The 13,882-nt window shown below is 34.0% G+C and overlaps 1 protein-coding gene across 1 annotated transcript in view; it reads left to right on the top strand.

Annotated features, from left to right (window-relative positions):
* Window positions 1–13,882, top strand: part of SCFD1 (sec1 family domain containing 1) — a 130,361-nt gene that overhangs the window by 26,744 nt on the left and 89,735 nt on the right. The window contains exons 6-10 of the mRNA XM_059057225.2: window positions 867–954; window positions 6,240–6,329; window positions 8,439–8,494; window positions 9,641–9,726; window positions 12,281–12,380. Coding sequence (XP_058913208.2) covers window positions 867–954; window positions 6,240–6,329; window positions 8,439–8,494; window positions 9,641–9,726; window positions 12,281–12,380 — 420 coding nt within the window. The remainder of the gene's footprint in view (window positions 1–866; window positions 955–6,239; window positions 6,330–8,438; window positions 8,495–9,640; window positions 9,727–12,280; window positions 12,381–13,882) is intronic.

Below are 13,882 nucleotides of genomic sequence, written 5' to 3'. Positions count from 1 at the left end.
TTAGGAGAGGATCCAAGGGGGCTATATTGCATATTATAAGAAAGAAGGCCAGCAATTCTATATCATAGTCACTTTTAGTCATGTTTGGCTTAATTATAAATAAATCTATAAAATATATTCTTGGTTGTAGCCCTGTTTTGCCCTTTGTTTCTTGAATTTGGACAAGATATAATTGAAAATTCTACAGAATGATATAGGGTGAATAAAAGACTAAACAACCATGCATTTAATTCCCATTCTTTCATACTAATAGATTTTTCATTCTTAGATTTAGATAGTCCACTACTACTTCTGATTAGTTTTTAAGGCTTATGTCTTATTATTCTTTCTCTTCCAAAATTTATCATTAGTTTTACATGAAATAATAGGAACAGTTTTCGATTTAACTACATTTAACATATCTCAGATAGTTTTCTTCATTTTTCTCCTGATTTACACTTCTAAAGAACTAGTGTAACTTTTCCCCACCTATAAATATAGTTCACAGTGTAAAAACAGTTACTATGACTTTCTTAGAGAAGTATGATTAAAATGAATATAAAAATTAAAATTGTGGTTTTTCTTCATATTTGATATCCATTTCCATCCCAACCACAATTTGTTTTAAAATTTTTTATCTTCTTAAATTTTGTTTTCTGAAACTGTTATTCTCCTTGATAATTTATTGCCCAGTCTTTTTTTAAATTGCTTTTTAATGTTAATTTCTCATTCTTGCCCAATTAGGCAATCTACATGCTATATGGTATAATTTTTAGTTATTGAATATAATTATAATTTTTTTCATTTTATCATTAGTAGATTAAATCAAACTAAATGTGCATTCAATATTGTAAAATTGATTTGAAAACCTTTTCTTTTGTTTCTAGGTTTTCGATCAGTATCTCAATTTTATTACTTTGGAAGATGATATGTTTGTATTATGTAATCAAAATAAGGAGCTTGTTTCATATCGTGGTATGTAAAAATAGGAATTTTATAATTCATTGTTAACAAAATGAACAGTGTACTGTAAAAAAACAATAGTAAACATGTTTAGTGCACTCCAAAACCAGCTTTGTTTACAGCCCATAAAGAAAACAAGTCTCAGACTTGAGTTCTGTCACATGTAGACAACACTTACTAAATCTGTCTTGTAAGCTCAGTGAAGGACCAATTATCTGACCTTGTAGTTACCCCACAGCAACTTGCACGAATGGTTCACTCATGGTGAGTAAGACAGTATTTTAGTAGTAAGATTCAGTTAATCTTTTAGTACTTTGATCCTTGGACAAGAACAAGTTTACTTTGCTTCTCTGTGCTTTATTTTCCAAATCTGTAAAATGGGAATAATAATACTATCTATCTCAGAGTTTTTATGGGAGCTAAATGCATTAGTGTATGTAAAATGCTTGGAAAAGTTACTGGCATATCGTAAGCACTCAGAAAATGTTGGTTAATGTTGCTATTTGTCAAGATCAGAGAACAACAGAGTCAGCAGCTGCTAATGTCTTATTATGGAATGAAGTATTGATATAAGTACCATTCTCAAATATAGGTTGTTAGACACCCTTGATTCTTACACCCTGTTCATGCAGTGGTAGGATTGAGTATTGGTATTTGATCAAATGCTATCTAACCACCTCTGAAGTTTGTATTCCCAGCTTTGATAAACTGACCATTCCTTGGATGTAGATTAAACTTAACAGATGCACACGAATACACACAGTTAACAGACACACACGTATACACACACACACATGCACACACGCACATGGACACCCACACCATGTTTTATTGTCTATGCTGATTCTTTTTCTTTGTAAAAACACTTAACATGAGATCTACCCTCTTAACATTTTTAAGTATATAATACAGATACAGTATTGTTGATTTAGGTACAATGCTGTATGGCAGATCTCTAGAACTTATTCATCTTACCTAACTGAAACTTTGTGCCCATTGATTAGTTATATCAAATATTTTAAAGAAAATTGCAGACTACAGAATATGTGATTAGTCAATTCATAGAAATAATTATTAATTTGATATCTAAGGATTGAGATGTTTGGGGATGACTAGAGTTTCAGAGGTTCTAAAGTAGGGGCCTCCCATGGGGGCATTTGAAAATGTATAAGGACTTTTTTTTTTTTTTTTTTTTTTTTTTTGGTGGTACGCAGGCCTCTCACTGCTGTGGCCTCTCCCATTGCGGAGCACAGGCTCTGGACGTGCAGGCCCAGCAGCCATGGCCCAGCCGCTCCGTGGCACACGGGATCCTCCTGGACCGGGGCATGAACCTGCGTCCCCTGCATCGGCAGGCAGACTCCCAACCACTGCGCCACCAGGGAAGCCCGTGTAAGGACATTTTTGATTGTCACAGTTAGCACTAGCATTTAATGAGCAGGGACTAAGGATGCTAAATCTTCTGCAGTGTGCAAACCATACTCACACAGAAAATTGTTCTGCTCAAGATACTAGTGGTATCCTATCATAACACACTGGACCAGGTGGTAAGCTCCCAAGAGAAGAGAGCATGAATCTTTTGGTTTCACTGAGCTCCATAGTATGCCTTCTTGCTGAAATTAAGCAACATCTCTAAATGGGTGTAAGTATTTGCTGAATTGCCCATGTAAGAGATTTTTGACAGTACTCTAGTTATTTACAGAAGTCTGTTTACATTTAATTGACCTTTAACTTAATTAGCTACTTAAGTTACGTTTAAAACCTAGTTTCCCTTAAGCCTTTAAGCTAAACTTGTAAATTTTGTTTATAAATCTGTTTATTTGAAAACAAGCACCTTTACTTTTCCTTTGATTAACTCAGATTGAACTGACTAAATTATAATCAGTCTCATTTAACAAACTTAGTCAGCAAACTTAGTTTGTTACATTTCCTTAAACAGTTTAAGTTACGTTTATAAATTCAGCCTATTCATTTTTTAATTATTTGTTTTTTAATTGATGTATAGTCAATGTACAATATTACGTAAGTTACAGGTGTATAATACAGTGATTCACAATTTTTAAAGGTTATATTCCATTTATAGTTATTATAAAATATTGGCTGTATTCCCTATGCTGTACAATGTATTCTTTTTTTTTTTTTTTTTTTTTTTGTACAATGTATTCTTGTAGCTTATTTTATACATAATAATTTGCATCTCTTAATCCCTACCCCTAGGTTGTCCCCTCTTCCCTCTCCCCACTGGTAACCACTTATTTGTTATCTATAGCTGTGAGTCATCTTCTTTTCTGTTACATTCACTAGTTTGTTGTATTTTTTAGATTCCACTTATAAGTGATACCATACAGTATTTGTCTTTCTGTCTGACTTATTTCACTTAACATAATACTCTCCAAGTCCATCCATGTTGCTGCAAACAGCAAAATTTCATGATTTTTTTTTTTTTTTTTTTGCGGTATGCGAGCTTCTCACTGTTGTGGCCCCTCCCCTTGCAGAGCACAGGCTCCGGACGTGCAGGCTCAGCGGCCATGGCTCACGGGCCCAGCCGCTCCGTGGCATGTGCGATCCTCCCAGACCGGGGCACGAACCGGTGTCCCCTGCATCAGCAGGCGGACTCTCAACCACTGCGCCACCAGGGAAGCCCCATGATTTTTTATGGCTGAGTAGTTTTAAGTACTTCAGATACCAGACCAGGCAACTTTATAAATCTAACAAATAAAATCTGCCCAAATATTTAAATAATTATTAAAAATAATTAACTTTATAGGGAGTCTAAATTCATTAAACATTCAAGTGTTTATAAATTTGTTTTCTTATATCTCTCAACTTAAAAATCACAAGTCTGAAATTAATAATTATTGAATTAAAAGTATAAATTTAGTTTATTAATTTTAAAGTGTAATCACATCTTAATCGCCCAGATTCTCAATAGTATAATTATAATATAATAATAGTAGTAGATTGCCCTATACACATTTCACAATATAAGCTCATTTACTCCTCAGATTAACTTAATGAAGTAGGAATTAATATTATTTCTGGGGCTTCCCTGGTGGCGCAGTGGTTGAGAGTCCGCCTGCCGATGCGGGGGACGCGGGTTCGTGCCCCGGTCCGGGAAGATCCCACATGCCGCTGAGCGGCTGGGCCCGTGAGCCATGGCCGCTGAGCCTGGGCGTCCGGAGCCTGTGCTCCGCAATGGGAGAGGCCACAACAGTGAGAGGCCCGCAAAAAAATATATATATATATTGTTTCTGTTTTCTAGATGAAAAAACTGAGACACAGATACTAAGTAACTTGATAAGGAAATGGCAAAACCGGGTTACTAAATCCAGGCACTCACTCCAGAGTTAGTGCTCTTAATTATTATGTAATTATGTGGCAAATCCTCTCAAACATTACAAGTGCTTTAATTAATAATCTTAAACAGATTATTAAAAACATAAATCAACCATATTGATACCATGGATTCAATTTTTATCACCTGTTTTACACGGATTGGGAATTTATCCAATAAAGGACGCAGACTTGTCACCTTAGTTAGACTTAGGCTAATGTCTCAGACAAACCAAGTTGTTGTTGAAAATGAGTTGAAGTTAGTGATGGGCAGTGTTTTGACTGTTGAGGGTAGTTGTTTCAGAGGTGTGGTACTGAAGGGTATGGACCTGAAGGATCGAGGCTTCATATAGATTTTACCTGAACCAGTGATTGGCAGAATGAGCTGAGTATTTCACTGGATTGGTATCCCCTGAATTTACATAATTCACATTGTATCTTTATGCCATTTCTGTCATCTGATTTGGATAGATGGCAGTTGGCAATACTGAATAGCAGCACGTTTCCTCATCCAGATTATGGTTAAAGTCTTTGTTATTTTTATGTTCTCTGCATGTACCGTACTTTCTTTGAACACTGTTGTATCCAATTGGATTCTGATTTCCTCTTATGCTGATCACAAGTTGTATTGAATTTTATATTTGTTTTCACATTCAAGATGCTGGGAAATTAAACATATTATATAGATAATATTTTAATCCAGTCAGTCTTTTAACAAATAGTTACTGAGCATCTACTTGTCAGACACTGAGCCTAGGTACTCTTAGAGATAGGAAGATGAATAAGGCAAGGTCTTTGACTGTCAAGAAAAGTCTTCACAGCAATGTTTCTTTTTTTTTTTCTTTTTTTTGTGCTAGGCGGGCCTCTCACTGTTGTGGCCTCTCCCGTTGCGGAGCACAGGCTCTGGACGCGCAGGCTCCGTGGCCATGGCTCACGGGCCCAGCCGCTCCGCGGCATGTGGGATCTTCCCGGACCGGGGCACAAACCCGTGTCCCCTGCATCGGCAGGCGGATTCTCAACCACTGCGCCACCGGGGAAGCCCAACAGCAATGTTTCTTAAAGTGTAGCCCCAACAACCTGTTTTTCAAATGTGGAAGCCAACACGTAGTAGAGCAGCCAGTATAGCAAAGTCACTGGTTGTCAACCTAGTGAGTAGGCTTGCCACCTCTCCATTTATTCTTCCCTCCTGGCTAGGGACCATTATTACTCTTACCTTTTAAAAACATTTGACATGTTGGTTCTTAAAGTTCCAAGAAAGAAATGGGACAGAAAAGGAAAAAACGTGTAACCCCAAGTATCACCTGACGTGTTTGTCAGAATTGCAGATTACCTAGAATTATCCCAAATCTATTGAATTGAATCCCTGAGGGAAAGGGCTAATAATCTTTCATTTTTAATAGCTTCCAGAGAAACTTCTTTCTCTTCTCTCGTATTCTTAGAATGATTCTTCTATCCACTGAAGTTTGAGAACCACTTAAGTACAGTCTAGTAGATCAGAAGAGAAATTTATATAATTTGTTATACTACAAAGAAAATGTATGTGATGTTGGTTTTGCCGTAATTGATATATTGATACATTGTCCTTTTCTGGCAGTATTTGGATAGTAAGATCAGTAGTTTCTTGAGGCCATTTAATGTTTGTGAATAAAATTATGGAAGATGATATTTATTTTCCTATTTGCTCTGGCAAAAATTTTGTATAATTTATGTGGTGGGTTTTCTCTTATTATTACTGCTCTAATATTGATACTACTCCTTACTACTACTGATATTGAGGTGATATTTTTTTTAAAGTATTATAATTTTTGTGAATACTTGTTCACTTAAAATTTAAAGCATAAAATGTTTTACTTCTTTAACTATTATAAGTATTATCAAACAATATTGATAGGTGTTGAGTAATAATTTGAATAAAAATAAGGGATAAATTTTGGTCACTTTCTTCTCCTTTATCTATGTCATTTTAGCCATTAACAGACCAGATATCACAGACACAGAAATGGAAACTGTTATGGACACTATTGTTGACAGCCTCTTTTGCTTTTTTGTTACACTGGGTAAGTTTTCAAACCTTTGTTTATTTCTTGAAAGTAAATTATTTAACAGCTCATTTTAACCTGTTACACTGCAATATGATCCCTTATTATTTATCTGCATCTCTACAGTCCCTCTCTCCAGAGTTGAGATAAAATATACATTCTGTACTATATAAAACCACAATTCTTCTAATAATTTGATGAAGTTAGCATTTAGCAGCTCTCTTGAGTTGTCACCTTAGATGTCTTTGGTAATTGTAACTTCCTAATATATTGTTTGAATGTTTGCTGGTGGCTTCACCTATGTGCCTGCTAATTTTCTTTTAATATTTCATTTTGAAAAATTTCAAATGCACTTCTAATTAGAGAGATATATGCCTGGTAAGTATTAAGGCAAACTCCCAAGGCTCCAGAAAACAGTAAATTTACGTAAAACACTTATCCAACATATTCTCAAAATTTTAAACATTTCTTTGGAGTATCTAAAATTACTTCCAGCTACATTGTGTTTAGTGTCTAATGTATGATTTTTATTCATTTCTAAACATATGTTTAGAAATCCTCTAATTGCAATTTTAATTTTGCAGACACTGAAAACTTTTCGGTTAAAATGATCCTCACACTACATTAATAAAATTTCTCTCTCTTTCACAAATGAGAAAATTGAGAGATACATTCATAGTTTAGGATATAGACAAAAGCTTGAGGAGAATTTGCATACAGATTTTGCGGGTCCCTCCTTTCAGGGATTTTTCCCTTTAATTTCCAGCCCTGAACTCCAGGCTTTGATTTTCCAGCTCAGTGAGTCTTCTGTTTTCTGCTTGAGCTCTTTCTCCTTTGTGCCATGCAAACTGGAAAGTACCCTCAAGAGGAAAGCTGGTTAAAAGTATCTCTCACTGTTCATGTATTTCTCTTCTTTCAAGAGTTTTACCCTCCTCCACTTTCTGCTTGCTTTCGATTGCTCATCAGTACCTTCAAATGGAGTTGTTGTTGGGTCTTTTTTTGTTTGTTTGTTAAAGAACGCACATGTATACCACTTTTAGTCATTAAACAGACATAATTAATCTTTCTATTTTTGCGCACAGTCTCCAGGATGTTGCTGAATGCTAGGGTTATTGTGGACATTAAGGTTATTTTTGCTTGATGATAACTATATTTTCAAGGTTAAGGTAGATTGAAAAAGAAGTGTACAGACCACTGAAGTGTTAGAGCCACTTTTATTATGTAGAGTATCAGGAAATGATTTTTCTCAAAGGAAAGTTGAAATTACTGCCAACCTGACATAGAAAGATAACAACAATAAATTAAGTGGAAAAAAAGCAAATTTAAGGATGATATGCAAAATATCCTATTTTTGTTTTTTATGCACTCCACACACACACTTATTTAGACTATATGTAGAATATAACCTGGAAACATTCATATCTAATTCTTAATGGGTATTATTTTGGGGTGCTTGAATCAAGAGGATTAACTTTATATATTTCTAATATTCTTTGGATTTTCTTAGGACAGACATGTATAGCTTGCCATCAGAAGAAAACAAAGTTTTAAAAAATGTACTTAATATTTCACGTTTTTACTTTTACAGCTTTGTATAGAATCTAATATGTAAGAATTTCAGCATTTAAATATTACAGTGTTCTTTGTTTTATGAGATTTTCAGTGCAGTTTGATTTTTTTTCTCATTTTAGGATTTCAGCCTTCAATAAAACTTGGAGTAATAGAGAGAAATTAAGAAGTCTAAAATGAGTTGATTTGATAATAAATTGAGGCCAACTTTTAGGAGCATTTTACATTATGCAAAGAATGTGTTTTCTATTGATATTATCTTTTAAATTAGTCAAAGTGCTGATTTAGTCAGTCCATTGAAAAAATACGGTCATACTGATTGACCCACACAATATAAAAATCATGTTTTTCTGACTCCCTTCATGTTGTCTTTATAAATGGTAAGGTCTATTTCTGAAACCTTGCTTTTATTCTCAAGATTATAAATAAATCCTTTTGTTTGTAGCCTGAAATTATATATATCCATTATATGTTATTATTTGATACTGATGTATTTTATAAGTATCCATTTTAATTATTAAGAGCTGAAATCATTGCTAACATCTGTTGTTAAAATAGGTGCAGTCCCTATAATCAGATGTTCAAGAGGAACAGCAGCAGAAATGGTAGCAGTGGTGAGTTCACGCAAATATCCATTGGGGATAAATAATATGTCAGTTGTTTTCCCTAAATACCTCAAGTATTTTTGTTAATATTAAGTATGTATACAGTTGTTATGGGTTATATATTAAGTGCCAAAGGCAAATATTTTTATTTTATAACATTGGGATTCCACCAAAAATAAAAAGTAATCATTGTGATCATGTGATGGAGTAAAATGATTTATTCCAATGTGAATGTGCTATTCTAGCCCTGTTTCTTTTTTACTCAAATAAATATTCCTCATTTAGCTTTGTCTCTCTAAGTAGTATTTCACACTTATTTGATTCCCCAAATCATTTAATATTTAACTTCATTTAGCAAACATTTATTAACAATTATAATCATTTTTAACATGATAAGGTGTATTTTGCTTTCCCATAATACTGGAGTAGAACATTCTGTGTAAAAGGAGCATTGGAGAACTTGGTTTAAAGATTAAAAAATAAGATATTAGAGAAATTACAGAGTTACTGAAAAGAAGGTAAATGGTATGGAAAGATGGAGGAAGATACACTAACATTTTTTGAGTTTTAGTAGCCTAAATGAGTCATTGACAGATGGAGGGCTAGTTTCTTTCACATATTCCATTTCTATTCTGGAGCCTCTTGCAACCACCACTATTGAGATAGCTTCCTCGGTGCAGCATGCTTTGGGAGAGAGTGTGGGTTATTACTGCAAAACGTTTCCCATACCTAAAGTAAAAATAGTCAACAAAAAGTGATTATTAGTGAAATCAGGTCTGAGTCACAATAGAAAAAGCATTGGTCTTTTCAAGTCCAAGTTAGGATAATATTGAATAGTAAAGAAGCTAAAATGTGAGAATTGCTGTTTTGTAAAGGAATTCTAAATTTCTTAGTTCCAAAATTAAGAATACATTGTGTATTACCCTATGCAAAGTTGTCTGAAACTGTTCTTCAAGAGTTAATGTAGCACACGGAACTCTACTCAATATTCTGTGATAACCTATATAAGAAAAGAATCAAAAAAGATGAATATATGTATATGTATAATTGAATCACTTTTCTGTACACCTGAAACTAACACATTATAAATCAACTATGCTCCAATAAAATTAAATATTTTTTTTAAAAGAGTTAATGTAAAATTTCATTTTTCAGAAACTAGATAAGAAACTTCGGGAAAATCTGAGAGATGCAAGAAACAGTCTTTTTACAGGTGACACACTTGGAGCTGGCCAGTTCAGGTATTATGTTAGTTAGTACACCTTATATGCTTGAAAATGAAACATTTGTAGAGTTTTTTGGGTTGTTTTTCCTTGCTTGATAGAATACCCTTATACTGGAAAATCTAAATCAGGGTTTTGATTCAAATCGTTCTTTTTTTTTTTTTTTCGGTACGCGGGCCTCTCACTGTTGTGGCCTCTCCCATAGCGGAGCACAGGCTCCGGACGCACAGGCTCAGCGGCCATGGCTCACTGGCCCAGCCGCTCCGTGGCACGTGGGATCCTCCCGGACCGGGGCACGAACCCGTATCCCCTGCATCGGCAGGCGGACTCCCAACCACTGGGCCACCAGGGAAGCCCTCAAATCGTTCTTAAAAATACAAATGGAATATTTAATTTACATTCTTTTGTTAGAATTATCTGTTTTTCATTTTTATCATCTGTAGGATAAATTTTTCTGTTTATATGGCTTTTGCAATAAAAAGCCACTTCCTTTTAATTATCATTAAGACTCTTGGTAATGAGAAAAAGTAAGTTGAATAATTTGTGATGCCTATGTCTATTTCTACCTATTAACTGGTTTCCATTTTTACATTAAAATACCGGCAAAGTATTTTTCTCTTTGTTACCATGTCTAGTATAAGTAGATAATGCCAAAGTTACTGACTGCTCAATTATTATTGAATAGAAATTTTTAGAAAAACTGTCCATTATAGTATATTTAACTTTTGTTTATTAAAAATAATGGACAGTATTGGGGTGAGGAAGTAAAGAAACCCACACCAATGGCTGAAAATTATTTCAAAGGGAATAGACAGTATTTTGGAAAGTTAATTATTATCCCTAGTTTTAGGTGAATTAATAAATAAAGCCTGTGAAAATAAGCTGATACGCAGTATAACTGCCTTCCAGGAATTACACTCTTATGGTTACCTTTCATAGACTTCATTTTAAGTCAATTTGATGGCTCTTACAGTTTTATATACTATTCCTATAATTTGCAGTTGATACTAACATTGTGTTTCAATTGTTTGTTCAACTGTTTCACCTCCCATATTACTTTAAACTGTTTTGCAATTTCATTGCTGGTCTAAATATTCTTCTAAATAATGATATTTCTTATTAAGTAGAGCAGAGACATCAAATTCTCATCTGATTTTTTTTTTTCAACAGAAGCAACCACTATGTCATACCTTACTGAACAGTTCCTTTTTTATTGTGCTCTTGTATAGGCCTTAGAAACCAATATAAAGGCACTGTTTTATTTAGATAAATTTTTTTTAGTGTATTCACATAATCATAATATAGTTGTCTTCTTTTAGTTTGTTGTATGCATTTCTAAATTATTTGAATTAGGGGTCAGCAGCCTTGTCAGACTATTTATTATTAAATGTATTTGAATCCAGTTGTAGGCTAATGATTCTCAATGAGAATTTGGTAATGTCTAGAGACATGTCAGTCGTCACAACTGGGTAGTTGCTACTGGAATCTAGTGGGGTGCATTATGGGATGCTGCTACACATCCTACACTGCACAGGACAACTCCCCATAATAAGAAATTATCCAGCCACAAATGTCAGTAGTGCTGAGTTAAGAAACCCTGCCATAGGCTATCCTCCCTGCCCTCCACCTAGCTCTGGAATAATAAACGATAGTAGGTGGTGGTAAAGGTGCTACTCCTACCTTTTTATCACTACCTTTTTATCACCAAGTCTTATAATTAATGCAGTTGGGAGTTCACTGTACACCCAGTAGGATGTAATGAGTTACTGAAATTGTCAGAGGTCTTTCAGGAGAAAATACATATAGTAAATAAAATCAGGTAGCAATGCCTATTGAAAATTGACATGTACTCTTGATACAGTAGTGCCTCTAAAGTGAAATCTCTATGCCTTTTGGAGACACATGGTAACCAGATGACTTTGTGCCTCAATTTGCTTTAAATGTAGTTTATTTCATACCTAAATGATAATGATGGAGTTAAACAATATATGACATGTCTGGTGAGTAATTATATAATTAGTTACTATTGTAGTATAATGTTTTAGTTTCATATATTATAATGGGATAGGGTTTTGTGAGCCTCTTGAGTCTGCTTTTCTGAACTTGTGTTTTCAGGAAAAAAATTGGAATTTATAATTTATGAAACTGTTGAACATTTGTATAAATTTGTAAGATCCTACTCTCTGTAATTGTTTTCCCTGAACCTGACAATGGGTTTTCTTTTTTTCCTTTTATTCAAAAATGTAAAATATAAATCTGAGCAAAAGCAACTTATTCTTACTTTGATAACTATAAAAATTATTCTGTAGAAGTATTTGTGTAGATTTTTTCCTTTAAGAAAGTTCACTAAATAAGACTTATAATCTAGCATCATACAGAGGCTCTAGGTAGTACAAAGCATTGCTTTACTTGATTGTACTAGAAAACTTTTTAGAAAGCAAAGTATTATGGAATGTCAGTATTAGTATACTTATTGTTCATATGAAAATGACATATACTGAAAGTAGTAGAAGAATGTAGATGTATACACAGGTATTAAGAGTTACATAATTTTTTTTTAATATATTTACAGCTTCCAAAGGCCTTTATTAGTTCTTGTTGACAGAAACATAGATTTGGCAACTCCTTTACACCATACATGGACATATCAAGCCTTGGTGCATGATGTACTGGTAAGAGGCTAAATATACCCCTTTTTGCTAAAATGTAGTAACATTCAATGGTCTTAATTTAAAATTAACATCATGGCTACAGAAATACAGATGAGAAGGATGGAGCTGAGAAACAGAAACAAAAAAGGTGATGGAATTTGGTATCACTAGATGTGGATGCTGGAGAATAGTGAAGCCTTTAGGTTTAAAGTTCCAAATTTATGGTCTTTAAATTACAGGATAAATCAGTGGTATTGTTGGAATGATGGGGAACAAAAGAATGGAGGAAAATGAATGGCTGGGTTTTTTTTAAATTTTTCATACTAAGTAAATAAATTTGTTCTCCTTGGGGAGAAAAGATGTAATTTCTCCGTTTTTTCCTGGGAATCTGTTAAGCCTCATTTCATGGTAAAAATAAATAGTATTTTTTATATTACATCATATGTTTTTTGAAGTAATTCCACATAGGTAATTTCATGCTTAAAACTAAAATCTGTTTTATCCATGCATATATTTATCTACTAAACATTGTAAATAGCATGTGATGTACACAGATAAATAAAAACAGCCCCAATCTTCAAAGGCAATGGAAAGAAAAGATGTATACAAATAATTTCTGTATAAGACACTATGTAAAAGGGCCAGAATAGTCCCCATTTATAAGATAGAAAAATTGAGACACAGAAGTTAAAGGATATGAACCTAAATTAGTGGCTTTGCCAAGACCAGCACTCTAATTTACTAAATCCTAGCCCAAGCTTCTAGGGATTATAGTATATAATAGCATCATTATTGCAAAGATTGCCTGAAATGTCATACAGAAAGGAAATGAAAGACATGCAATAGATGGTTTTGGTTTAATGGTTTATTTCTTTAAAACACAGACTCTAACTGTAAAGTATTTCTTTTAATAAATCAGATTTTAGGATTACTGATGGAAATTGGCAGTCTGCACACTTCTCTATCCTAGAGTCCTCTGTGATTCTGGACTCGAGGATAAGTGTTAATGATAGTAGTCAACTCTCATTCAGTACAGAGAATGAGAAGAATCAAAGGGACACTGGATCCAACCCTGAGTAACAGAACATGGAAAGTAGTTTTCATAGGTCAATAAGAGGCTGAAGACCCACTATTGGAGTGCCTACTCTTTAACAGAACATTCTAGACCCTGATTTTAGCAATAAATAAAGCAAATGAAAATATTCCTTTCTTCCTGTATCTTACATTCTAGTAGGAGAGACAGGCAATAAATAAAATAAAATACGTAATATTTCATAAGGTGAAAAATACTCTGGAGAAAAGTAAAGTAAGTAATGGTGAACAGGATTGCAGTTTTAAAATAGGGAAGAACTCACTGAAAAAGAGACATTTGAGGAAAGATCTAATGGAGAGAAGATAGTGAATTATGTAGCTATTTCAGAGAATAGCATTCCAGGCAGAAGGATGCCTGATATGTTTAAAAGATGGCAAGGCAGTCAAAGTGGCCAGAGCAAGTAAGGCAGGGAAAAGTAGCAGGAGATGAA

This window comes from Kogia breviceps, chromosome 3 (assembly GCF_026419965.1).
Source record: "Kogia breviceps isolate mKogBre1 chromosome 3, mKogBre1 haplotype 1, whole genome shotgun sequence".
Taxonomy (NCBI): Eukaryota; Metazoa; Chordata; class Mammalia; order Artiodactyla; family Physeteridae; genus Kogia; species Kogia breviceps.
The sequence above is the reverse complement of the archived record's forward strand: the minus strand, read 5'-3'. Positions and strand labels throughout refer to the sequence as shown.